At 38.8% G+C, this 27043-nt stretch overlaps 2 protein-coding genes and 1 non-coding gene across 4 annotated transcripts in view; 2 read left to right on the forward strand and 1 right to left on the reverse strand.

Annotated features, from left to right (window-relative positions):
* The window catches only part of LOC126475391 (ubiquitin-conjugating enzyme E2 S), a 73062-nt gene extending 66340 nt beyond the window's left edge, over nucleotides 1–6722 (reverse strand). The window contains exon 1 of the mRNA XM_050103227.1: nucleotides 6567–6722. Within this exon, the coding sequence (XP_049959184.1) occupies nucleotides 6567–6587 (21 nt within the window). The 5' untranslated portion in view covers nucleotides 6588–6722. The remainder of the gene's footprint in view (nucleotides 1–6566) is intronic.
* A 134-nt stretch (nucleotides 6723–6856) lies between these two features.
* LOC126475378 (ADP-ribosylation factor-like protein 6-interacting protein 1) overlaps nucleotides 6857–27043 on the forward strand; it is a 60477-nt gene continuing 40290 nt past the window's right edge. The window contains exons 1-2 of one of the 2 annotated variants that reach the window (XM_050103213.1): nucleotides 6857–7109; nucleotides 24575–24708. In XM_050103213.1, coding sequence (XP_049959170.1) covers nucleotides 7080–7109; nucleotides 24575–24708 — 164 coding nt within the window. In that variant the 5' untranslated portion in view covers nucleotides 6857–7079. Of the gene's footprint in view, nucleotides 7110–7278; nucleotides 7382–24574; nucleotides 24709–27043 lie in introns of those variants that run through there. The other variant, XM_050103205.1, reaches the window with a different exon arrangement.
* Nucleotides 26281–26353, forward strand: Trnat-agu (transfer RNA threonine (anticodon AGU)). Its single transcript has one exon. It is a non-coding gene; the product is annotated as a tRNA-Thr (tRNA).

The raw sequence follows: 27043 nt of genomic DNA on the forward strand, positions 1-27043 counted from the left end.
AAGATTAAAGATTGTGGCAGAATGCCACAATGTCCTTGTGGAGCTGATAGGTTGGCCAGGACAGGGGCGAAGACACCATTTATTTAACCAGAACCTGTCCTGACAATCACCAAGACGATGATCAAAATAAAACTACAAGACTGGACAAGGAGCCAGCATGTAGAATATTACGCCTGGGTCCAAAACTGGTTGGCATACTAGAGACACAGGGAACAATACCACACAATAAACCCTGTTTAGGTGCGGGCAGCTGTGGGCTTGACCAATGTTGTTTTTGCTTCTCTGATAAAATCAATCAACCAATCCTGGTCCATGGAGGATCTAAGCATGACCATAGAGATCAGCAATCCCTACGACCATTATGCAGGCTAAGTTCTGCTTTCGTAGGAGCAGAGACTTGTGACATAACCCCTCAGACCTGCGAGACGGAGGCGGCCTTGTTTCATCTACTAATCTTCCCACCCCTTGGGTGGTTAATGTTCTTATCCGCTTACACTATGTCACCTGCCATGTTTTAGTATCTGCACTCTAGCAACCAACTCGTGATTAACAGCCTTTGTTAGTAAGACCTGTTTTTTGGTTAATACAATACGATTAGGTGGACACAATGCTGGACTGCAGAAAGTTTTCTTGACATTCGCTGGTGTCATAATCCAAACAAGAGGTAGTTGTTAATTATATGATTTATTTGTAAGGACATGGGCTTAACTTTTACGCACATGGTCTTCTTTGGAGGGTGGGGTCTTCAAGAAAATAGTGTATTTTGCCGCATGGTTAGAAGTGATCATGTTGCAAGAGCTGGTTGAAACTTTCTCAAGTATTTCTGTAGATCTCAAGTTCTCTGATTCGTAACAAAATTTTATGCCACACAGACAGCATTGTTCCACATATCCACACTCAACTGTGAGGGGGAGGAGAGAAGGGGGGAGAGGTAGAGCACGTGTGCATCAGCATTGTGTGGTTTAAGACAACCATGGAAACTTTAATGGTGTTTGCCCAACAGTAATTTGGAGACCACTCTTCCTAAAGAAGAATCCTGTTCCTTAAGCAGTCATCTCATTGTGCACCTCCAGAATGTATGTTAACATTCTAATCAGAAAATAGGGGTTCATGCTGACAAATAATAATACTAAAAGGTTAAGGTTTAATTTCCTACTAGATTAGATGTGGAGAATAGTAACTTCATATAAAAGTGGGGAGTGGATGGATAGTGAACCTGTCTAAGCAAGACTCAGTATCAACAGTGAGAAAAAATTTTTAATAGGGTTATTCTACTGACCTCCAGGTTCTCCTCCTGGTGTAGGGATATTCCGTATAAAGTAGGACACACTTACAACATTTAAAAGTTTAAAATTTGGTACTTACATTTTTTTTTTTTTTTTTTAGAAAAGGCTGGACTTTTTACTGTATGGTAACAATGGTTTGTGGCCCACTATTGCTTTCCCTCATAATTTGTAGCCATTTTTATAAAACCAGGTTTTTCATGTGATAGGAGTGTGAATTATTGGAGATTTGGGGCCTTCATTTCAACTAATTGGCAAGTAAGAATTAGCATATCATTATTTATATTACTGTTACATACCCTAATGTATTGCATAAAGAGTACAAAACTGAAGTAGGAAAATTATGGATTGGCGTAAACAATCTAATACAACAGCGTGAACTTTCATGTAACATGAGTCACTTTCATGTAGGCCTAATTAAGTTTTTATATCAAGAGAGATATTAGAGATAACTGTATCTTGTTCAGTAATTTACTTCTTAGTGTGAATGTGTAACTAATATCACTACTAAATTTTTCCTAATTTCAACCAATATTGTAAAAACAGCAAAATTAATGTGTATCGTAAGTCACATAATCTGTGTCACAGTTTTATTATTTTAAGATTAGAAGTAGAGGATGCCCTTAGCAGAGGCAGAAAGACAGAGTAGGAGGAGGGAAAAGTTAAAGAGTGATGGAAAATATGAAGAATTTAAGAAGAAGCATCTGGAAGAAGCTTGAAAAAGCCATCAGACGCAGAAAATAAAATTTCCAGTTAGAAAACATATGCAACATAAAATGCAATATCAGCAGCCTAGTAAAGCAAGTTTGTCACCATATAAATCACATAGTGCTGTGTATAAAGCCATGACTCAAGTGCTGCAATTGCTTGCATTAGCAGGGTGCTGTCAACTATACCTGAAAATGTGAAGGTAGTTTCAATCGGGTCAGACGGATCTGCCTCACAATTTAAAAACAAAAATATTACTGCTGCTGGACCTCAATTTCAGTCATTTTATAACGTGGAAATCGACTGGAACTTATTTGCTAATTCCCATGGTAAAGGTGCTGCTGTTGAACGGCTAGTGGGGAATGCAGTAAAAATGTAGAAATTCATAGTAGGTGATGCATAAATTTTCGCTCAGGTAGCTAAAAGTACCACAACTATGCAGGTTTCTCATGTGTCTATTGATGAAATTCAAGGAATCACTGTGAAACTTAATCTAACTCAAATATTTTCTTCAGCACCATCAATACCAACATAAAAAAGCATTCGCTCTTTCACTACAAGAAAGGAGTACTACAAACATATCTACTGTCTCCAAAGAACTCTGCTGCTGCAAATCATCATATACTGAAGAAACCATAGCAAGTGTGAAAATTGGAGACTGGCACTAAGTAGAATATGACAGTAAATTCAATACTGGAATACGCGCAGTTTTTGGAAATTCTTACTTAATCAGAGCAATTGAGTGTGCTGGTCACTATTGGAAATGGCCTGTAAAATGTGAGGAAATTATAAAGGAAGTTAATCCACTTGATGTGGTCAATGCGAGAGGATATTTTCAGTTCTTTGACTTTATTCATTTTCCCAGATGTCATGCTCTTGTAATTTTTCATAGTGATTGAAAAGTGGAATGTTAATATTAAGTTTATCTTATTTGGCACATAATGTCATACTTTCATTTCTCTGCTTGCAGAAAAAAAAAATTCCAAGAAGAAGTAGCAAGTAACATGAGTTACGTAACATTGGGTCACACATCTTTTTCAATATATTACAATATTTCACTTGGTATAAATATTTTCTGTGATAAAAACCAGATCCATACTCCTAATAGTTTGAGGACACTTTTGACCTAAAATGCACATTAGGAATAAGATGTCCCAAATTTGTAACAGGAGTCACAACATAAATTACATTCTTGTTCTTTAATTTTAATGTTCTTCCCTGCTTAAATAACACTTCAAAATTTTTGCCTGAATAACACAATTTATAATGATGATTTACGAAAGAAAATGTGGGTTTATAGATTGATAACAATTCAACATAATAAAACACTGATTTCAAAATGTAATGTGAGCCACCATGTAATCTCCCTGTAACCAAAAACTTTAAAGAAAACCTTATGTCACTTGTACATGAGTCCCCTAAAGATACTGTAATTGTTGGAGGAGACTTTAATCATCCACCAATCAGCTGTGATAATTATAGTTACTTGTTAGTGGCAGATGTGACAAGACATCTTATGAAACATTACTAAATGTCTTCTCTGAAAAGTATCTAAAACATATAGTTCAGAATCCCAATTGTGATGCAAATATATAGGATCTATTGGCAACAGACAAACCTGACTTCTTTGAGGAAGTACACATCAAAAAATGATCATATGGCATTGTTGGCCGGGAGGCCCCATGCGGGGAAGTTCGGCCGCCGTATTGCAAGTGCTTTTTAGTTGATGCCACTTTCGGCGACTTGCGAGTCAATGATGATGAAGAACACACAGCATCCAGTCATCACGAAGCAGAGAAAATCCCTGATCCCGCTAAGAATCGAACCCGGGACCCCGTGCGCCGGAAGCGAGAGTACACATCAAAACTGCTATCAGTGACAATGAGTAGCACCACAGGAGTGCAATTAAAACAAGCAGAAAGATCTACATGTTGAGCAAACTACATAGTGAAACAATACAACACTGTGACACCTCAATGAGGAACTTGAGACTTTAAACTCTGAAGAACAGAGTATGTAGAGGAACTACAGCTCAAGATTAAAAGAATACCTGACAATGCACTGGATGGTTATGTACAATATAGGACAGTTCGTAATGTGAGATAACCTGCATGGTATACAGTCACTGTAAAGATACAGACTACTGTATAATCAGTGTAAAACAAAGCATAGGACTATAGACAGACACACTGAATGAAACCCCATTTGGCAGTCAAGAGGGCATGTGTGACGCTTTCAACAAGTACAGTAGCAGAGTACTGTCAAATGATCTTCCACAAACTCCAAAGAAATTCTGGTAGTATAAAAAGGCTGTTAGTGGCACCAAAGTTAGTGTGCAGCCACTCATGGATGTGACTGGAACTGAAGCTGCGAATAGCAAAGCAAAACCAGAAATGTTTAACTTTGTTTCAAATGTTCCTAGACAAAGGAAAACCCAGCAGTATTGTCCCAACTTAATTCTCATATGACTGAAAAGATTATTGAAATGGATATTAGTGTCAGTAGTGTTTAGAAAACAGCTGAAATCATTAGCATACAGCCCCAGGACCTGATGGAATCCATATCAGATTCTATACCCAATTCACAGCTGCACTACCACTCGGTTAACTATAATCTATCGTAGATCCTCAAACAAAAAACTGTATCCAATAAGTGGAAAAAAAGCACAGGTCACACCTGTCTGCAAGAAGGATAGCAGAAGTGATCCAACAAACTACTATCCATCTGAGCAGAATCTTGGAACATATTCTGAGCTCAAAAAGATAATGAGGTACCTCAGACAGAACTAACCTCCTTCATGCTGACCAGCATGGATTTCGAAAACACAGATCATCTGAAACCCAACATGCACTTTTTCTCACAAGACATCTTGAAAGCCATGTATCAAGGCAGTCAGATAGATCCAGTGTTTCTCAATTTCCTAACATATGCAACCTATGCTTATTATCAAAAGTACTATATCATACAGGGCATCAGACAAAATATGTGACTGGACTGAGGATCTCTCAGTAGTGAGAACGCAGCATATTACCTTGAGTGGACAGTCACTGTGAGTGCAGAAGTAGCCTAACTATGGATGTACCTCATGGAACCATGTTAAGTCCCTTGCAGTTTAAGTTGTATAGGCCTATTAACAATCTTGCAGACAATATTAATACTAACCTCAGACTTTCTGCAGATGATGGAGTTATCTACGATGAAATACAGTCTGGACAAAGCTGTATAAATATTCAGTCAGAGCTAGGTAAGATTTTAAAGTGGTGCATCGATTGGCAGCTTGCTTCAATGTTCAAATATAAGAAACTGCACACTACAAAAAGAAAAATTACAGTACTCTATGAATCTTTAAACTTGTATCAAATGGTTCAAATGGCTCTGAGCACTATGTAACTTAACTTCTGAGGTCATCAGTCGCCTAGAACTTAGAACTAATTAAACCTAACTAACCTAAGGACATCACACACATCCATGCCCAAGGCAGGATTCGAGCCTGCGACCGTATCGATCGCTCGGTTCCAGACTGTAGCGCCTAGAACTGCATGGCCACTCCAGCCGGCTAAACTTTTATCAATACTTGGGTGTAACAATAGGGATGTGAAGTGGGGTGATCACATAGGCTCAGGCACAGGTAAAGCTGGTACTAGACTTCATTTTGTTGGTCAGATACTAGGGAAATGCAATCAGTCTACCTGGTAGGGGATACTGAAAGTATACAGAGAAGGGTAGGATGAATGGTTATAAGTTTGTTTCACCTGTGGGGGAGAGTCACTGAGATGTTGAAAGAACAGAACTTTCACTACTGAAGACAGATTGAAACTACTCTGGGAAAATCTACTAGCTAGTAAAGTTTGAAGAACTGGCTTTAAGTCATGACTCTAGGACTATACTTCAACTCCTACATGTCACTCCCATAGGGCTCGTGAGGATAAGTTACATTACAAAGGCATTTCAACAATCGTTTTTCCCGCGCTCCATATGTAAATGGAATGGGGGGCGGCCTAAAAATCAGTACTTCACAGTGGTTTGCAGGTTATAGTTGTGCATGGGACTGTGCTATCCTTAACGCCAAGTTCCTCCGTAGAGCACAGAAAGCATAAACGAGGATGAGCTGATGACAATTTGTAACCCGCTTCTTCCACTATGCGTCTAATTGTTCAATGTGCCACTTTGCTCTGTCTCCCTCGAGTATCCACAATAACATAAAGTATATGAATGTGCATAAAGCATAATGATAACAAATATAACACTAAATGACAGTTCAACTACTTCACTTAGTAATTGTGATGCAATTTAAGGGCTCAAAAGCAGCGTATAAGGGCACTTACAAACAGGACGCAAATTGCAATGACCTGCATTTATACAAATCGTAACCAATTAACCAGATGATTCCTTGCCCTGTTTCATCTCATAACAAGTTTAGAAATAGAGCTTACACACATCCGGAATAAGGAGAACTACTTCACAATCTTAGGTTCAGTTATAACAGACTGCATTACCCACCCAACAACTTGGTTATTACAATGTGTACTCCTCAAAATAGAATTTTAAAGTCATATTACATTGAATTAAACTTACTGAACTCATTGCGGACATCATTTGAAGACACACAATTGCTGTCCACACTTAACAACGAATAAAATGTTTTTGTTATCAACACACGAACACCAACAACAACCTTAACGTCAGAGCTTTCACGATACTGTTTGCGATACAGAAAACATTTCAAATTTTCGACCAATCACAAGCTATGAACTTTTTATCCCTTCCACAAAACAAGAGAAGTGCCATTCAAAGATTACTTGGAAGTTTATATGTTTTCTGTATTTTTATAAGATCACTAACGTTTACACGATGTAGTTTCTGGCTGTTAGAGACAATACATTCAAATTGCTGAATGGAGGTACTGAATGATGTTAAGTTAAACGACACTTGAATACATCACTACATTTACCATGATTAATATCTTTGGCTGCAGAAGTATTTGTGACGGATTAGAGTGTGTTCTGTGAGACAAATTTAAACGCAGAAAAAGTAAAGATTCATCTTACAGTTCCGAATTTTATGAAGCAGATATAAAACACACAGGAAATGGCCGATGCGACGTCACTGAGTGATCAGGTAAAAATGAAGTAGGTTGTACCTTCTGCTGATCAGTCGATTTTCGAATCGTGAAGTATCAGTTTATTGTAATTACGTGAACGTTATGGAGTAGTAATTTGCAGTGGCGAGAAAATGTTTTATTTTTGCACAGAAGCTCCCCGAGTTTTTTTGTGTCCAAGATAATACATTGTTCTTATTTGATAGTATGTAAGGGGATTAACCTTAACAAAATGCTGTGTGTATGGTTGTTTCATTACCGCTCGATGAACTGGATGTATGTAATGAGTGACGTGAGTGTTATACCATATATTTAAATAGTGAACCGTTTCGTTTTCTCTTGAGATAGAGCTGGAGCGTCCTTTGCTACAGTTCCAAAAGAATTTTAAAAAATCACAAATTAATTTTATTTTTGATAGACTGAGATACTCTTTCTCGATTTTTCTCTGTTGTTTCCTGTTTTTCATTGAATCGACATAGGAAATTTATAAGACGAATTGGTACCATGTTAAACAGCATTAACACGGTACCTTAAAATGCAATATTTGACATAACACAAGTTGTCATTAACATTATGATACCTCCTCATACATCAACATCGATAGCAGAGAACCTTTGTCGTGCTTTCATTAGTGTAACTCATTGGTCAAGACTGTATCAACAATAAATGAAGGAAAAAAAGACTACCATGGATGAGAGTGTAAGTAAATACTGAAACATTGACCATAACATGTATAACTCTGACACGTCTGAGATTAAAGTTTGTTGACAATGTCACCGAATATTTTGCATAAATAAATTATGTTTAACTTAAGGTGTAGGTTCTACTCTTCTGCAGCATAGTCAGGATGGTTTGTAAAAGAAGAACTGTCCTCAACTGGTAAGTTGATTTAAATGCAGTCTTGGTTTACTATACATGTTACTTTGAGACATGGTATTCCTTTGCCTTCTTCAGATCTGTGAACTGACATACCTAGCCAATCATCGAAAATTGTGTGTGTGTGTTTGGGGGGGGGGGGCGGCAGAAGAGAGACCTGTGCATTTTGGCACTCCCACGTGTACAAATCATTACCAGATGTCATAAATTTCCAAAAAATTGTTAGTTCCAACTGTGATGAGTGAGTAGCTGTTTACCTGGTGCAGTTCACATTTAGTTTAGAATGTGAATGTGCATTTAATGTAAAACACCAAGCATTTTAGTGTAGAGCATTTTTTATGGCTTTTCTCAAAAGCTGGCAGTGAAAGCGATTTTTTTCAAATAGTCATAAAATTTCTTGTTTGGAACAATAAATAAGTCTTTCATTTATTAATTGTCAATATTTTAAACATAATAAACTACCTGTATTGTACATTGTGTCCACAATAACATGGCTTGTTTAGTGGGAGTTACGGGGATCCGTGGCATTTGTAGAAGTTGAATAACCACAGATGGATATTGATTTGGGTAAAACTTTGAGGGGGGGGGGTATCCTCACACTAACATCAAAGTGTTTTGTTGGTTGTGAACAGTCGTATCAAATTAAATAGGCTAGATAACATTCACGTACAGTGGCTTTGCAAAGCCTCAACCAATCTGTCATCTTCTAACATATACTGGACTGGGGCTGTACTACAGATCTGTGTGTCGCCACAACCCAGATCAGCATTGCCACAGGTTCTGGACATCAGGAAATTTCAAATAAATCGGAAATATCAGGAGAATTTGAAGAAAAAAAGTAAAGGAAAAAAACTGGAAAAGCTTTTTTTTTTTTTTTTTTTTTTTTTTTTTTTTTTTTTTTTTTAATGAAATGGTTGTTTGCTGGGGTGTCATGCATCATCACTGACTGGGTGCAGCTGAGTACATGCACCGTACTACTTCATAATTACTGCTTGTGTCCTTTGTACTACTCCTCTCAGTGCTGCAACCACTTCTTGCCAATAGCCTATGAGCTGCTACGAAGGCAGGGTGTGTGTGTGTGTGTCCAAAACCGCAGACCGTTTCTGCACAAGCACATTCGGTTCCCACTAATGTGCAGGCCTTGCCCATTGGATCTAATCTCGCCAATCTGCCCTTAGGTTAGGTCTGTTTGTGTGTGGTGTAATGCAGCGGATTTCCGTGGTTTATCCATGGACCCAGGACTGTGGTGTTGCTCCTCAGCAAGCCAGAAGCCATGGCTGATGGATTTCAGGAATTGTGACTGTCTCATCACGAGGACATTGTACAGTGTGGCGTTTTATAGACATTTTAATTATTCTTATTTTTGTCACCAAACGTGTTAAGCCTTATTGAAATGAAATAACATCATTGACTTTAATGAAACACACATACCATTTTTCTTGCTTTCTCCATCTACAATCAGTTCATTACAAAAGATGTTGATGTTGATAATACTTCAGATTTTTGCTCACATCAGAAAATACTGCCTGCTTGCAAGCTGCTGCTTCTTCTTCTTCTTCTTCTTCTTCTTCTTTCTTCCCCTCATTTGCAGTATTGTTTCTTGTACTGTAGCTGCAGAAACAGATTGTCAACTTAGGTCTTATTTATCCTTGAGATCTCAAAATTTGTTAGGGACAAATGCTGAAACATGTCTGGAAATCAGGGAATTTCACTTGATGAAACTTGTGGCAACCCTGCTAGATATTCCCTTTGATTCACAATCACTATTAAAATTTCAACATAGCGGAAAAGTGCTGTGTATATCAATAGCAAAAGCGCCACTCCAGCCCAGAAGCATTCAGTTCATCAGTGCACCTGCTGATGGTAAGTAGTCACTCACCAAAATTTTGTGCCCATTGGACAGAATGCTGGCCATTAACTCGTGAACTATCTTGTCATGAAGCATGCAACTGAGAAGCTTAAGAATCGTGTATTATCTCAATTACCAGCTTGTGTGCAACACACTTTTTTTCCTCTATGACAAGTTACCCCAGAATATGATGCCATAAGACGTTACAGAAGGGAAAATAGGAAAATACAGCTTTTGACAGTTTCATCTCCGAAATAGGATTTATCTCTAATGCAAAAGTTGGATGTTTCAGAATGTCTGTAATATATGACTGCCAGTTCATGTTATTACAAATACAAGCCCCTAATGATTTAGAACAGTCAATTTAAGTTTCTTATTTATCTCTATGTATTTCTGATGGTGTTCTAAGGCCTTGTGCAATACTGAATTGTGTGTATTGTTTTATCTTCGTTCAGTAACAGTCCAGTTGAAGATAACCAGTTATTAATTTTCAGGAAAATTTTATTTACATTTATCAAGTGTTAAAGTTTCTCCAGTAGGATTGACTGTACTAGTTCTTGCATCATTTAAGAGAACTCTTTCAGCTTCTTGGGCATAAGATAGCAGAGTATGTGTATATAATCAGGATAAGAGTGGACCTAATATCAATGCTTGTGGTACACCTGTAGTTATTATTTCCCATTATATACATTTCCTGGGTTTCTTAAATGCAAGAGTCATCATCTTTTTAGTTAAATAAAATGAAATCAGTTACAGGAAATATTTCATAATACTAGCTTCCCTTGGAAAATACTGTGAACAGCACAGTTTTAGGAAAACCAAGAAAGCTCTTAAACCTACATGCACAGACAGAAGTTTTCAACCAGATTCCTGCATAGATGTCCAATGTCATAACACTATGCCACTATGGTTGCCATCTTATTTGCATATAGTAACAAATACACTATCTGAAATTCTGAAGGTGGCAGGGGTAAAATACAGAGAGAAAAGGGTTATCTAAGACATATACATAAATCATGCTGCAGTTAAGAGCCGAAGAACTTGAGTGGGGATCAGTATTTGAGAAGGGGGTGAGACAGGGTTGTAGCATCAACCAGTAAAGGAACCAAGGAGCAGTTTAGAAAGGAAATTAAAGTTCAAGGAGATGAAATAAAAAATTTGGAGTGATGACACTGTACTTCCGTCAGAGGCAGAAAAGGACTTAGAAGGATATTGAACTATATTGATAATTCCTCGAAAATGAAGTTGAGATAAAGATCAATGGAAATAGAACCAAGGTAATGTAATATAGTCAAATAAAATCAGGTGATACCGAGAGAATTAGATTGTGTGATGAGACCTCGAATGTTTTAAATTAAATTTGCTATTCGGGGAACAAAATAACTAACTGAAAATGGCAGAAGTAATAAGGATTAAACATGCTGACTTGCTAAAAACCATTGCTCTTGAGTGTAGCCATATACAGAAGTAAAATGTGGACAGTATGCATTAAAGATAAGAAATGAATAGAAGCTTTTGAAATGTAGTGCTGCACAAGAGCACTGAAGATCAGATGGGTAGATTGGATAACTAATGAAACAACTTAGTTCTAAGGGCTGTGATACATGTGAGTTTCTTGCTCTTTTACAGCTCGTTACTCTCGGATAGTACGTGCAGAATTGTTTATACCAGGGGTGAATTTTCACAGATAGTAACTTAGTACTTTCTGTCTGAGCCTTGCGAGAGCAGATGTGTGAGGTGCTGATACAGAGTGGGTGATTGTATCTGAGAGAGCTGAGAGGTCACTCACTCTCACATTTTTCAGTTGTAGTTTTCTGCATGAAGGAGTTTGCAGTGGGTGAGCATTGGGCTGCAACTGCACTTATAATACTTTCAGTGTCAAAAAAACATAAACAACTGAGTTTGTGTTGAAAAAGAGCGTGCATTAGGTGGCATTATTATTCTGGAGCGTGCAAGAATCTCATTATAGAGCTTGTGATAAAAGATCCACAACAATATCGAAAGTTTACAAGAATGATGGCTATGCAGAAGGAAGAAATACTACTTACAATTGGACCCAGAATTGCCAAGCAAGACACTATTGTGCTAAATCAATTAATATTAAAGACAGATTGCTTGTTATACTAATATTTCTAGGATCAGTTATATTCATCCTCTTCAATATTTGGTAAAATAACATTACACTAGCTTTCATTTTGATACCCATACATGTTCACAAGCCAAATAGGGTGGATATCTGATAAATAAAGCATTTCCAGACTTATGTTTATGAGGGCTGGGTTTTTTCCTCCCAACCTCCGACCGCTTCGTAGAGAAGCTACACGAGCGGCAGAAAGTGCACATGGGCTGTAGGCTACTGCTCAGCTCTCACTCCACACACTCCGCCATTGCCGACTTCAAGGCATCAGCCTGTGTTGCACTATAGCCACGTAAACATGGATGCCATCATTGTTGCTTCGGCCAAGTGTGAATTACGAAGTGTAATTTGGTTTCTGCAAGCAGAAGGGAATAGTGCAGCTATTCATTGGAGAATGAACAAAGTGTACAGTGATAACTTCATGACTGGCGAGCGTGAATGGTGCCAAAAGTTTGAAGACAGCCGAAATGACGTGCATGATGAAGGGGGCCCAAGGACCAAGTCTGTCATTACAGCTGACCTTATTGAACAAGTGGACAGAATGGTTAGAGAAAATCGTAGCTTTACCATAACTGCTTTGTCTACAGAAATTATGGAAGTTTTAGGATCTGTCGTACACTATACTTTCACTGAACATTTAGGCTACAAAAAGCTTTGTGCCCGTTGGGTTCCAAAAATGTTGACGGATGCCCAAAAAAGTCACCGAATAGCATCAGCTTCGAATTTTCTTGATGGTTATCACAATGAAGGAAAGAACTTTTTGAAATCAATTGTTACTGGAGGTGAAACTTGGATCCAATATGACACACCGGAAACAAGATGACAAACGCGACAATGGATGCATCCAAATTCACCAAAAAAATTCAAACAAACATTCTACATCAGAAAGGTTATGGTTACCGTGTTTTGGGACCAAAAAGGTGTGTTGCTTGTATATTTTATGCAGCCCAGAACCACTATCAATGCAGCTGCTTATTGTGAAACTTTACGATATTTGTGGAGAGACATTCAAAACAAACGAAGAGGAACACTGACTTCAGGAATTGTGTTGATCCATGACAACGTTCGTCCACACACTGCTGGCAGAGCCCAACGGCTCCTTGAACAGTTGCAACGGGACATTCTCGATCATCTGCCGTACAGTCCAGACCTGGCACCCAGCGACTTCCACCTTTTCCCTGAACTGAAGACGTGGCTAGGAGGGCAGCACTTTAAAATCAACAAAGATCTTCAAAACAACATCACTGCTCATTTGAAATTGTTGGTGGCAACATTTTTTGAAAAGGGTATTGTAAAGCTTGTCCATAGGTATGATAAATGTCTCATTTTTCCGGTGATTATGTTGAAAAGTAATCATAAGTACAAAACTTTTGGTAATAAAATAATTGTTTTCTATGAACTTTGCTTTTATTTATATCCTATATAACCCTTGTATTTGAACTTTACCTGTATTGACTTAAGGGTTCAGTGTGCAATAAAATAATATAATTAGTAAATATCATGTCATAAAAAGTTGTATCTATAACTTTATTACTTTAACTTAATGACAGTTTTTCGGATTCCAAAATAACTGTTTTGAAAGGTGATGTCAGTTGTTTATTCGTTAATTTATTTATGCTATAAAACTACTTCAGCTGATTTTTTTAAACTGTGGATATCCTGGTAAATTTCTCTCTGGAGGTCTTAAAAACGGTAGCCATTCCAGACAGCAAACTTTACTTCTTATCTTGATTTCTGTAGTACAGTAAAGGTACATTCCATAACTCTGGGCTTTCCTTGTACAAACTGTTGGGTTGTGCATAAGTTCATAGCATTTATCCATAAGTTTAATAAACACAACAGGTGCACATAAGATGGCTCACATCAATAATACGTACACACACAATGTGTCAACACGGGCGTAACTTCCAGATTCCACGACTTAGAAATCGCATGGTTTTCAGGTAAAGAACTCATTGAGCCATGTTTGGGGCACATTTTCATCCGGGAACAAAGTATCTTGATAGTTGTTCAGTAGAGACTGGAAAAGGTGAAAATCTGAGGGCGCAAGATCAAGTGAATATGGTGGGTGCAAAATGATTTCTGAACCCAACTCCTGCCTATTTTTTGTCAGTGTAGTAGAAAGTGGGTGGGCATTACTGTGAAGTAGCATCACTTCACACAGTCTTCCTGCTCATTGTTCTTCGATTTAGTCTACAAGCAATCTCGGTTGTTGGCAGTAAATGTAAGCAGTGATGGTTAGACCTTGAGGAAACAATTCGTAGTATTCTACACTGCCTCTGTTCCACCAGATGCACGGCATTCTCTTGTGGATGTGCAGAGGTCTTTGTACAGGGAGTTGCTGCTTTGTTTGGGCCTAACCACTTCTTTCTTTTCCTTATGTTAGCATAGACATCATGTCTCGTCACCAGTAATGATACAGGACAGGAATGGTCGGTGTTGTTCATGAGCCAATTGATGACGAGCAAGCAGAGATGCACATACAGCCACCTTTTTAAGACTTTGGCTTAGTGCATGCAGTACCCATACACTCTATTTTTGAACTTCCCAATGCATTCAAACGTCACACAATGGTGGAATGATCACAGTTCATCATATCTGCAAGCTACCGAATGCAATAACACGGATCATTGTGGATTAATGTGTTTAAATGATATTCATCAAATGCCGAACGTCCTGCTGAACGGGGAGTGTCACTAATGTCAAAACCATCTTCCTTTAAACGAGAAAACCATTTTCTTGCCATGCCCTGTCCAATGGCATTATCCTCGTACATGGTGCAAATGTTTCTGGCTGCCTCCGTTGCTGTCATCCCTCTCTTGAACTCGAACAGAAGAATAAGTCAGAAATGTTCTGGTTTCTCCACTTGGCACTCCATTTTCTACTGTCCACATCTTCACTCACTATCTCTAAATGACAAAATTACAATATGTAAACTCAACAGCAACATGAACAACATATAAAAAAAATGACAATCGAAAAATAAACCCATAGCAGCTTGAATACCAACATACAAATCAAAATCTATACAAACTTACGCACCAACATATTAATTAAATGCACAACTTCATCCCAAGTCCACTTCCTGGCAGCTTTCATTGCTTCTTTTTGTGGACACATTAGTGGTATTCACTTTGCAATGTATCCATCGTGGCAGTAGTATGAATTACCCTGACAGTGACGGTACAGGAATATCCACGTGGTGCAATGGATAACGCACTAGTCTGTCTTATTAATGTAGGACCAAACCTCTTCAGTGACCTTTTTTTATCAATTCTATGTGAGATATCTATGATGTTTTTATAAGTTCGCTGCTCCATTGCATTGTTTAAGTGTGATCTAACTGCTTGTGCTGTTCATGTAGGAGGTAAAATGGACAATTTCTTTCCTCAAAAACACGTTGTGGCCACACATTATGGCTCAAAACACGTAGTTTTGTGAGTACTTTCATTTAATGTGTGTAATAATATAGCAAAATATATTAACAAGATGTGGTACTGTAAAAACTGTGAAATACAGCACAAATCTTGGACCCAATATGGCTGCTCAGCACTCACTGACTACCCTCAGCTCTCCCAAAAATGTTGGTACAGTTTTTCTTGCCTGATAGCTATGGCAAGCCGGTCTCAAGAGCTGGAGGTTGCCGTCTACATGAGGTCTAAACTAGCAGAGCATGACTATCTTAGATCTTGGCCCACACTCAAATGACACTGCTGGTGAGCTGACTCTCAGCACTGTTTACACAGCACATATTACTTGTAAAAGCTCTCTGTGAGTGAAGAGCTCTCATGTGTATACCTAGCTTAAGTAGGGACTGGTTGGTAGAACACTTCCTGTGGCATCAAGAAATAGTTAATTTTCTAGTGAAGGGAAGTTAGAAGGGTAAAAATTGGAGAGGAAGAGACCAAGGCGTGAATACATTTAGCAGGCTCAAGCGGATGTGGATTGTAATAGTTATGCAGAGATGATGAGACTTGCAACAGGATTGCCTAGCAAGGAGAACTGCATCAAACTAGTTTCTGACTAAAGGTGACAATTACGTATGTCAGTGGTTGTCAAACTGTGGCCCGCAGGTGGTTCTCAGCCATATTTTATAATAACATGAATCTAGCCACTAATAGCGGAATCCAGAAAGTCAACTAACGTTGTTGTTGTCGTTCTTGTTGTGGTCTTCAGTCCTGAGACTGGTTTGATGCAGCTTTCCATGCTACTCTATCCTGTGCAAGTTTCTTCATCTCCCAGTACCTACTGCAGCCTACATCCTTCTGAATCTGCTTAGTGTATTCATTTCTTGATCTCCCTCTAAGATTTTTACCCTCCACGCTGCCCTCCAATACTAAATTGGTGATCCCTTGATGCCTCAGAACATGTCCTATCAACCGATCTCTTCTTCTAGTCAAGTTGTGCCACAAGCTCCTCTTCTCCCCAATTCTATCCAATACCTCCTCGTTAGTTATGTGATCTACCCATCTAATCTTCAGCATTCTTCTGTAGCACCACATTTCGAAAGCTTCTATTCTCTTCTTGTCTAAACTATTTCTTGTCCACGTTTCACTTCCATACATAGCTACACTCCATAGAAATACTTTCAGAAACAGCTTCCTGACCTTTAAATCTATATTCGATGTTAACAAATTTTTCTTCTTCAGAAACACTTTCCTTGCCATTGCCATTCTTCATTTTATATCCTCTCGACTTCGACCATAATCAGTTATTTTTCTCCCCAAATAGCAGAACTTCTTTACTACTTTAAGTGTCTCATTTGCTAATCTAATTCCCTCAGCATCACCCGACTTAATTCAACTACATTCCATTATCCTCGTTTTGCTTTTGTTGATGTTCATCTTATACCCTCCTTTCAAGACACTGTCCATTCCATTCAGCTGCTCTTCCAAGTCCTTTGCTGTCTCTGACAGAATTACTATGTCATTGGCGAACCTCAAAGTTTTTATTTCTTCTCCTTGGGTTTTAATACCTATTCCGAACATTTCTTTTGTTTCCTTTATTGCTTGCTCAATATACAGATTGAATAACATTGGGGAGAGGCTACAACCCTATCTCACTCCCTTCCCAACCACTGCTTCCCTTTCATGCCCCTCGACTCTTGTAACTGACATCTGGTTTCTGTACAAATTGTAAATAGCCTTTTGCTCCCTGTATTTTACCCCTGCCACCTTCAGAATTTGAAAGAGAGTATTCCAGTGAACATTGTCAAAAGCTTTCTCTAAGTCTACAAATGCTAGAAACGTAGGTTTGCCTTTCTTTAATCTTTCTTCTAAGATAAGTCGGAGGGTCAGTATTGCCTCATGTGTTCCAACATTTCTACGGAATCCAAACTGATCTTCCCTGAGGTCTGCTTCTACTAGTTTTTCCATTCGTCTGTAAAGAATTCATGCTAGTATTTTGTAGCTGTGACTTATTAAACTGATAGTTTGGTGATTTTCACATCTGTCAACACCTGCCTTCTTTGGGATTGGAATCATTATAGTCTTCTTGAAGTCTGAGGGTATTTCGCCTGTCTCATACATCTTGCTCACCAGATGGTAGAGTTTTGTCAGGACTGGCTCTCCCAAGGCCGTCAGTAGTTCTAATAGTATGTTGTCTACTCCCGGGGCCTTGTTTCGACTTAGGTCTTTCAGTTCTCTGTCAAACTCTTCAAGCAGTATCGTATCTCCCATTTCATCTTCATCTACACCCTCTTCCATTTCCATAATATTGTCCTCAAGTACATCACCCTTGTATAGACCCTCTATGTACTCCTTCCCCCTTTCTGCTTTCCCTTCTTTGCTTAGAACTGGGTTTCCATCAAAACTCTCTATATTCATACAAGTGGTTCTCTTTTCTCCAAAGGTCTCTTTAATTTTCCTGTAGGTAGTATCTATCTTACCCCTAGTGAGATAAGCCTCTACATCCTTACATTTGTCCTCTAGCCATCCCTGCTTAGCGATTTTGCACTTCCTGTCGAAATCATTTTTGAGACGTTTGTATTCCTTTTTGCCTGCTTCAATTTATTGCAATTTTATATTTTCTCCTTTCATCAATTAAATTCAATATTTCTTCTGTTACTCAAGGGTTTCTACTAGCCCTCATCTTTTTACCTATTTGATCCTCTGCTGCCTTCACTATTTCATCCCTCAAAGTTACCCATTCTTCTTCTACTGTGTTTCTTTCCCCCATTCCTGTCAATTTTTCCCTTATGCTCTCCCTGAAACTCTGTACAACCACTGGTTCTTTCAGTTTATCCAGGTCCCATCTCCTTAAATTCCCACCCTTTTGCAGTTTCTTCAGTTTTAATCTACAGTTCATAACCAATAGATTGTGGTCAGAGTCCACATCTGCCACTGGAAATGTCTTACAATTTAAAACCTGGTTCCTAAATCTCCATTATATAATCTATCTGATACTTGTTAGTATCTCCAGGGTTCTTCCATGTATACAACCTTCTTTCATGATTCTTGAACCAAGTGTTAGCTATGATTAAGATATGCTCTGCGCAAAATTCTACCAGGCGGCTTCCCCTTTCATTTCTTAGCCCCAATCCATATTCACCTACTATGTTTCCTTCTCTCCCTTTTCCTCCTGTCGAATTCCAGTCACCCATGACTATTAACTTTTCGTCTCCCTTCACTGCCTGAATAATTCCTTTTATCTCATCATACATTTCATCAATTTCTTTGTCATCTGCAGAGCTAGTTGGCATATAAACTTGTACTACTGTAATAGGTGTGGGCTTTGTGTCTATCTTGGCCACAATAATGCATTCACTATGCTGTTTGTAGTAGCTTACCTGTACTACCATTTTTTTTATTCATTATTAAACCTACTCCTGGGTTACCCCTATTTGATTTTGTATTTATAACCCTGTATTCACCTGACCAAAAGTCTTGTTCCTCCTGCCGCCGAACTTCACTAATTCCCACTATATCTAACTTTAACCTATCCATTTCCCTTTTTAAATTTTCTAACCTACCTGCCCGATTAAGGGATCTGACATTCCATGCTCCGATCCGTAGAACGCCAGTATTCTTTCTGGTGATAACGATGTCCTCTTGAGTAGTCACCGCCCGGAGATCCGATTGGGTGACTATTTTACCTCCGGAATATTTTACCCAAGAGGACGCCATCATCATTTGATCATACAGTAAAGCTGCATGCCCTCGGGAAAAATTACGGCTGTAGTTTCCCCTTGCCTTCAGCCGTTCGCAGTACCAGCACAGCAAGACCATTTTGGTTAGTGTTACAAGGCCAGATCAGTCAATCATCCAGACTGTTGCCCCTTCAACTACTGAAAAGGCTGCTGCCCCTCTTCAGGAACCACACGTTTGTCTTGGCTCTCAATAGATAACCCTCCGTTGTGGTTGCACCTACGGTACGGCTATCTGTATCGTTGAGGCACGCAAGCCTCCCCACCAGTGGCAAGGTCCATGGTTCATTAAGAGCTTCTTAGGAGAGTAGTTCTCCTCTTAATAACAAGCAAACAAAATGGAGGCAGTAATATTTTAAAATGTGCTTCATTTTAACTGACATTGATGAATGCAGCCGTGAGCTGAGTAAAGTTGGCCACTTATTTCAGTGGCAGAGGGCTAAGTTGCATGGGCACTGCGGTATTAGAAGACATGAAAAGGGGAATGTTTTATTGTGATCTCCCAGTAATGACAACTCCTGTGTGTGTGACTCCTACCGATCAGTTGCTGTGGTATAAATTTTGACACAGAAGTAACGTGGATTCATAAGTGTGGATTGCAGAGGTGGTCATCTTCAAATATGGCACTTACTTCAATCAAGAAACATTACATTACTTAAGGCTATTATAATACAATGCAGTGAGTAGAAGAAAACTGACATTTAAATCATTCATCAAACTTTTGTGTTGTGTCTTACATGGTCCAATCACTTTAATGAGAGCACCACCTATCTTAGATGTCAACATGTAATAACTACTCACAGATGGCAGATGACACCACTAGCAATGGATGATATATAAAGTATTGTTTGGAGAGTAGGAGAGAGGGGGGGGATAGGATAGTGCAGTCATTGTAATGTGAAAATTGAGTGATTTATCTGATGTCCAAAAGGATGTAATGATTGGCTTTCGAGCCTAGGTGGAAGCAGGAGGTGCCTGGTTCACGCAGCTGTGCTGACTGCTGTTCATCAGCAACAACTTGCATGCCAACCACAACTGGACATCCACTGAATGGCAACAGGTGGTTTTTTCAGATGAATCACATTTTATGTTCCATCAGGCAGACGGCCATTGTTATGTATGTATGTATGTATGCATGTATGCATGTATGTATGTATGGCTGTGCAACCTGTGCAGAAAGGTCCAGCCCTTAGTAGGGAGCATTATGATCTAGGAAACGTATTCATAGCATTCCCTGGGTGATCTTGTCATTCTGAAAGGCACAGTGGAATAACACAAGTGTGCATCTATCCTTTGGGACCATGTCCACCACTTTATGCAGTTTGTTTATCCTCAACACAATGGCATCTACCAGCAGGCCAGTGCAACATGTCACACAAATCGCAGTGTATGTGTGTGGTTCAGCAGGCCATTGTGGCTGAGTGGTTCTAGGCGCATCAGTCCGGAACCACTCTGCTGCTACGGTCGCAAGTTCGAATCCTGCCTTGGGCATGGATGTGTGTGGTGTCCTTAGGTTAGTTAAGTTTAAGTAATTCTAAGTTTAGGGGACTGATGATGCTGGCCGAAGTGGCCGTGCGGTTAAAGGCGCTGCAGTCTGGAACCGCAAGACCGCTACGGTCGCAGGTTCGAATCCTGCCTCGGGCATGGATGTTTGTGATGTCCTTAGGTTAGTTAGGTTTAACTAGTTCTAAGTTCTATGGGACTAATGACCTCAGCAGTTGAGTCCCATAGTGCTCAGAGCCATTTGAACCATTTTTAGGGGACTGATGGCCTCAGATGTTAAGTCACATAGTGCTCAGACCCATTTGAACCATTTTGTGTGGTTCAAAGAGCACCAGGATGAGTTTAGCATACTTTCCTGGCTGTCATAGCCCCCCGGATTTAAACCCAGTCAAGCATCTGTGGTACCACCTTGGTTGGACAGTGGATCCTCAGCTAAGAAACCTTGTGAAGCTGCCACAGCATTGCTATCAACATGGTTCCACATCCCTGTCAGTACCTTGTGGAACCTCATTGACACACTTCCTGGATGTCTCACAGCAGTACGTGGTGCAAAAAAATGGTTATTCAGGCTAGTGACAGGTGGTCACATTAATGTGACTGGGCACTGTATTAGTAGTGCATTAAAGGTTCAAATACTGTTATTAAAGTCATTCACACACATTGTAAAATCAACAACACTTCACCAGGCAACTATAGTGCCGCCATTGTTAAATCGTTGAGGTTGGTGTAGTTGCAGTAACAAACGACAGCGGTCGAGTTTAAGCTTGTTCTGCACATTTATGTCACACATTCTCCGACAACCAGTGAGCAATCAGTAGTGTTATCAGTGCTCTGCTTTGAATGTCACAGCTAACATGAGCATTAAACGTGATTATAGCAAGTTATTTCATGAATTTTTATTCCTTTTGTTCCAAGTTGTCGCAGCTGATGGTGGTGGTAAGAGAGAAATTCTGCACAAGCAAGTGATAGACATAATTTGCAGTATTCATATTTTGTTAAAGTGTAGAGCATGGACATATGGTTACCACAACCCTCACTTGGAACCGGCAACAATGCAATCCCCGTCACTGTCTCGAAGTGTGCAAACTGCCATCATTCGTGGAGTGGATTGTAGTTACCTGAAACAGACCACAGTCAACACAAAGTGTTCTGAATGGTTGCAACATGTAACAATCAGTAGTTGGGGGCCAACAGCCAACTTATCTCGCCCTTATGTAGATAGTCTGTTGGGGCTCACAGCTCACTGTGTGTAAGTCACCAGTTAATTATAAGATCAGTGCATTTGGGGCCCGAGATGCCACTCTACAATGTTTTATGAACACTGAGGTACATTATAGTTATATCTAAAGATTGCAAATAACTTATCTTAAACAAACTGCATACACTCTTAAATAAGTTTCTTTGTAATTTCTGTTAATTCCACTTTCAACAGAAATACACACATGATCTCCCCACCCTCAATACTCCTTCATTAGTGAAACTTCACTGTTATTCATTTTCAGACATATGTGTGGTGTTGTTGATTGTACTGTTATTACTGGAACAGAAAAAGAAAGAAGCATTATTATTTACGCATACCGTACATGGCAAAGACAGCATATCCACTATCAGTGTATAATGTTCTTGGCAAATATGATACTTGATCAATATTACTATGACACAATATACTCACATACCAGTTTTAAATATTTTAAATTCTGGGACACTAGTTGTGTTTGTTATAGTTATTTTTGTTTGTACATCTTCATGATTGGCAACAAGTGGGGTGGCACAGTAGTAAGACAAAGGACTTGCTTTTGGTGGGACGACAGTTTAAAGATTTAGGTTTTCCACAATTTGCTTAAATCACCCAAGACAAATGCCATTATGATTTCTTTGAAAAATGCAGCGCATTTTCTTTCTGAATTTGAGCTTTTGCTCTGTGTGTATTCAGCATGTCGACCGAACTTTGAACTGTAATCTGCCTTCAGTGCTCTTTGTGTATCTAGTATTTTGCACTCTGTGCTTTCATGGAAAAGTTAGCATTAATCACCATCTGAGCGAAACATCCGTTCTTTTTGTGTACAGGAGTTGTTCACAAAAGAGGATTGTCTTGTATTATGTTCTTTCTCATATTTAATTACTCCCAGTTACCAACTCGGTTGACCACCTTTGCCCAGCCCTCTACTATCCTGTATCCCAGATGGGGCTTTACTGTATATCTTTTGATGACACAATATGTATCAAATGAAATGTGCAAGCTATGATTATGACTTGACTTAGTGAATTATCAATCATGTTTCTCATAACTTTCTTAACTCTATAGCTACTCTCCTGCATGTTCTGCTAAACTAGTTCACTTACAAAGGAGGGTTTGAGTGGTGTTGGCTTAGCCATTGGTTGAGATTGGTTCTCGAGTGAAACTTTTACTCTCCAGAGGAGGATTTGCTATGAAGCTTTGAGTCATGGCCGTATGTTCAGTTTTAATCTGTCTGGAAGGTTTATTTCACTCACATCCATTGCAAAGAGAAAGTATTTTCCTGGAATAAATCCCTGAGCTGAGACAGTGATTTTTCACTGTATTCCCAGATGTACTAGAATGGTTCCAAGAGAAGATTACTAGTAGTAGCATTGGGCTTGGTGTTGTTGCTTTGTGTATCAATCACAACTAATCACATTATGGGTCATATGAATAAAAGATAGAATATACTTTATACTCAAAACTTTTAAGAACATTCCTCAGGTTTGCAAGAATAAAGTGAAATGAAGAATATGCTTCACCTGAGAATGTTTCTCAGTTTGAGTAAAAGAGTGCAGGAAGTTGCTCAAAGCATAGAACATTCTCTGATTTCATACGAATAAAACTAGAGGAGCTTCCCACATGTGCAGAACATTCCCCATTTTTTGAAGTGAGCTCTGTAGCGTACTTAAAGCTGATGAATAAGTTCATTTGAGGTTGTTTTACCAACTTTTTTGTAGTAATGGCAGACTAAATGTTGCTTGGAAGTCAAAAAATATATATGTAGCCCAAAGAGATATTGAAGAGAGGAACTGTAGAAGTTTATATGGGTTTAACAGTAAAAACATTATTTACCTGATTGACTTTCTCCCGAAAATCTTGAAAGAAGAGGGGCAACCTTTCAAACGAAGTGAAAATTAAAAAAAATTTGGCGCTATTCAGCAGACCAAAGTTTTTAGACTGAAGTACTCTGAGACTTGGGTATAAACCAAACAACTATGTCAATGGAATTTCCAGATGTTCATCACCATGCCTCCTCACAGCAGGAATCTTACATTTTGCTGTGTTAGAAATAAGTAGGCGAATCAGAAAAATTAATAACTGGTTATTACAAACCTAGCACTCTGTTTGTAGTAACGAACTGCACGGGTGACTACTTACTTGACATGCAAGCAGACCATTATACATCATATGTAACCAAAATTTCTCGTGTTAGAAAGCTCTGACAGAGTTCCAGTTTGGAGTAGATGGAAATGTGTTTTGTAATCTTAAGAGTTCGTTCACATAATGTGTTCACTTAACTTGGATAATGAAAAAGTTTCCCACATGTCGAAAATTCGTTAACCTCAAAAGGAGATGCATTTCCATAAATTGTCCATAATTGTCTTAATAATTTGTTGTCACACATAAAAGTAAAACTGCAATGTAGTGCAACTCTTTCAGAACACACTGATGCCAGTTCGATATTTGTAGACTGAATAGTATGCCTGTTTAAGTGAGTTGAATGAAATGTAACATTATGCATACATTATGTGCCAGATACGGCAGAAAACACACACTAAGAATATTCTCAAGGAGGAGGAGAGGTAGTGAGAAGGAACTCCCTCGTCAGAGAATTTACTCCGAATGTTTCATTCATACGAAATTGAGAACTTTTTCTGAGAATCTTAATTTGCTCTGAGAATCTTCTCCAGAGTTAATAACTTGCTCATTCCAGTGCCTAGCAAAGTTCCACAATGAAAGAATGATTTTTTACAGGAGAAGCGTGTCAAGAAGATAAAGAGAGATCTTGAAGGATGGCGAGAAGTTCTGATACCCCTTAATTCTGTTCTCCTGTGGGAGAAGAACTGGTATCCTGGCATGTTATTTGGCGTTACAACAACACTATTTTTGTAAGTAACCTGTAAATATTAACATTACTTTTGCATGTACAGTACTACTATAAGTAAAGTGGTGTTTGATTTACATTGTTTTGAAATCTAGTTGGCAGTACTCAGCGACGAAGTTCTTCCACTATATGCTCTCATAGTTTTTTTAGTATCTTTCTGCAGTGCTAAAAATGACATCAGCCACAGTGAATAAAGTCCTTTAGGAAAATTGGGTGCAACATCTAAAACAAAAACAAAATTTTTAACAAGATGTAATTTGCCATTGTGTTGCAAGTTTTCGAAAAGTCTTAAAAAATTACGTTATTATTTCAGTTTGAGAATGTCTAATTTTGAAACTAGTTTGTGGTATTTTTGTACCTTACAATGAGAATATTTATTCACCTGTTAATTTAGTGATTGACTTGGCGTCTGATTTGACATTGTAACAAGAAGCAAACTCATCATGCTCAGAACAAGTTAGTTACCATCACGAACAACACAGTTGTTTTGAAACTGGTAGGAGTATGTTAAAATGATGACTTTAAGGGGCTCTCTGGTTTAAGACACCATGATGGTACATCGTATGTCATTGTTTTGTATGTGATCACTATTTCTCTATACAGCCAATGTCAGAAGTGCCATGAGGCTGGGGCCATGAACAGACAGTGCTATTGTCTGTGTAGAAGGAGCAGCTTCAGGAGACTAGCAAAATGCAGGAAGACCTGTTGTGGATTCAAGATAGGTGCAGGGACAGGCAGTTGACTGTAAGCATAAGTAAATTTAACAGATTGCACTATTGGCAGTGAACCACTGGAAACAATAGCGAGCGACCTTAAGTGAAAGGACCACATAAAATTAATTGTAAGAAAATTCCTTGAAAGAATCTTGAGAAAATGTAATTAATCCCTAAAAGAACTGGCCTACAAAACTTAAAAGATCAAGTCGTGAGTTTTACTCGTCAGTCTGAGCCCTTACAGATTTTATTGGTAGTAGATATAGGTAATGAAGAGCAGTGAGTTTCCTCACGGGATTGTTTTGTAAGTGTGGGAGCATTACGTAAATGCTCAACTAACTCTAGTGTCAGACTCTACAAGAGAGCATTGTGTATTTTGTGTGCTATTAAAATTTCAAGAGTAATGCAGTGTATTCCAAGCAGATTCAGGAAACATATTATTTCCTCCCATGTATGCCTTGCTAAATGGCCAAGGAGAGAAAATCAGATCAGTTGGGACTGCTGAAGCTTGTCAACATTCTTTCTTCCTATGCACCATTCCAGAAAGGGGCAACGAAGGGCAGAGGAAATGGTGGTAGTACCAGAAGTACACTCCACCATACTTAGTAAGATGGCTTGCATAGTATTGATGTAGATGTAAATGAATTCTTATACATCTTATAATTAAAGTTTTTCCTGAGACATTTAAATCTCATGTTTATCTGTGATAATGATGGAAGCAGAAGAAAGGAATTAAAATTAGTGCCACATCCAGGACTCGAACCCAGGTCTTCTTCCTTACTAGGCAGAAATGCTAACCACTGAAGTTTGTATTGGGGAGTGCAATCAACTTAGGTAGTCCGTGCAGCAATGTTGACCATAGTGCTGCAGTGGTGTAATGGTTAGCATTTCTGCCTAGTAAGCAAAATGATCTGGGTTCGAGTCCCTGCTGTGGCACACATTTTAATTCCTTTCTTCTGCTTCCATCATTATCACAGATGAAGACGAGACTTAAATGTCTCAGGGAAAACTTTAATTATAATATCACCTATGGTACAGGACTTCCCCATTACATCCAATGCTGGGGTGATATTCCAATGCCAAGGAGCCCTGGCAATAGTGACAATGTAGGGGAAAAATAAGCTGAAGATAGGAACTGAAGTTTGTATTGGGGAGGGCACTCAACTTGGGTAGTTCGTGCGGCAATGTTGACCATAGTGCTGCGGTGGTGTAATGGTTAGCATTTCTGCCTAGTAAGCAAGAAGACCCAGGTTTGAGTTCTGGCCATGGCACAAATTTTAATTTCTTCTTCTGCTTCCATCATTATTGCAGTAAATGAATTAAGTCTGTGTGACTTGTGCAGTATAAATACATAATTGCTGAATAATATTTTTAGTTTCTACCCTCAAATGCACCACTGGAAATTTTGTAAGCTGGTTCTTGTGAGATGAAATGTATGGGATCTCCCTGCAAATATTTGCCATATAAGATTTTCTCTTCAGCTGTTAAATAAGTCTTTGACTATTTACATGATCATTCTTTATATGCAGTCAGTGTCATTTGCTTAACGCGAAACTGAGCCTGTGTTGTTTCATCTGATACCTCTAAACATTGTTACTCCCAAATATTTGCATATTGTGACTAACT

Source organism: Schistocerca serialis, chromosome 1 (assembly GCF_023864345.2).
Source record: "Schistocerca serialis cubense isolate TAMUIC-IGC-003099 chromosome 1, iqSchSeri2.2, whole genome shotgun sequence".
Classification (NCBI taxonomy): Eukaryota; Metazoa; Arthropoda; class Insecta; order Orthoptera; family Acrididae; genus Schistocerca; species Schistocerca serialis.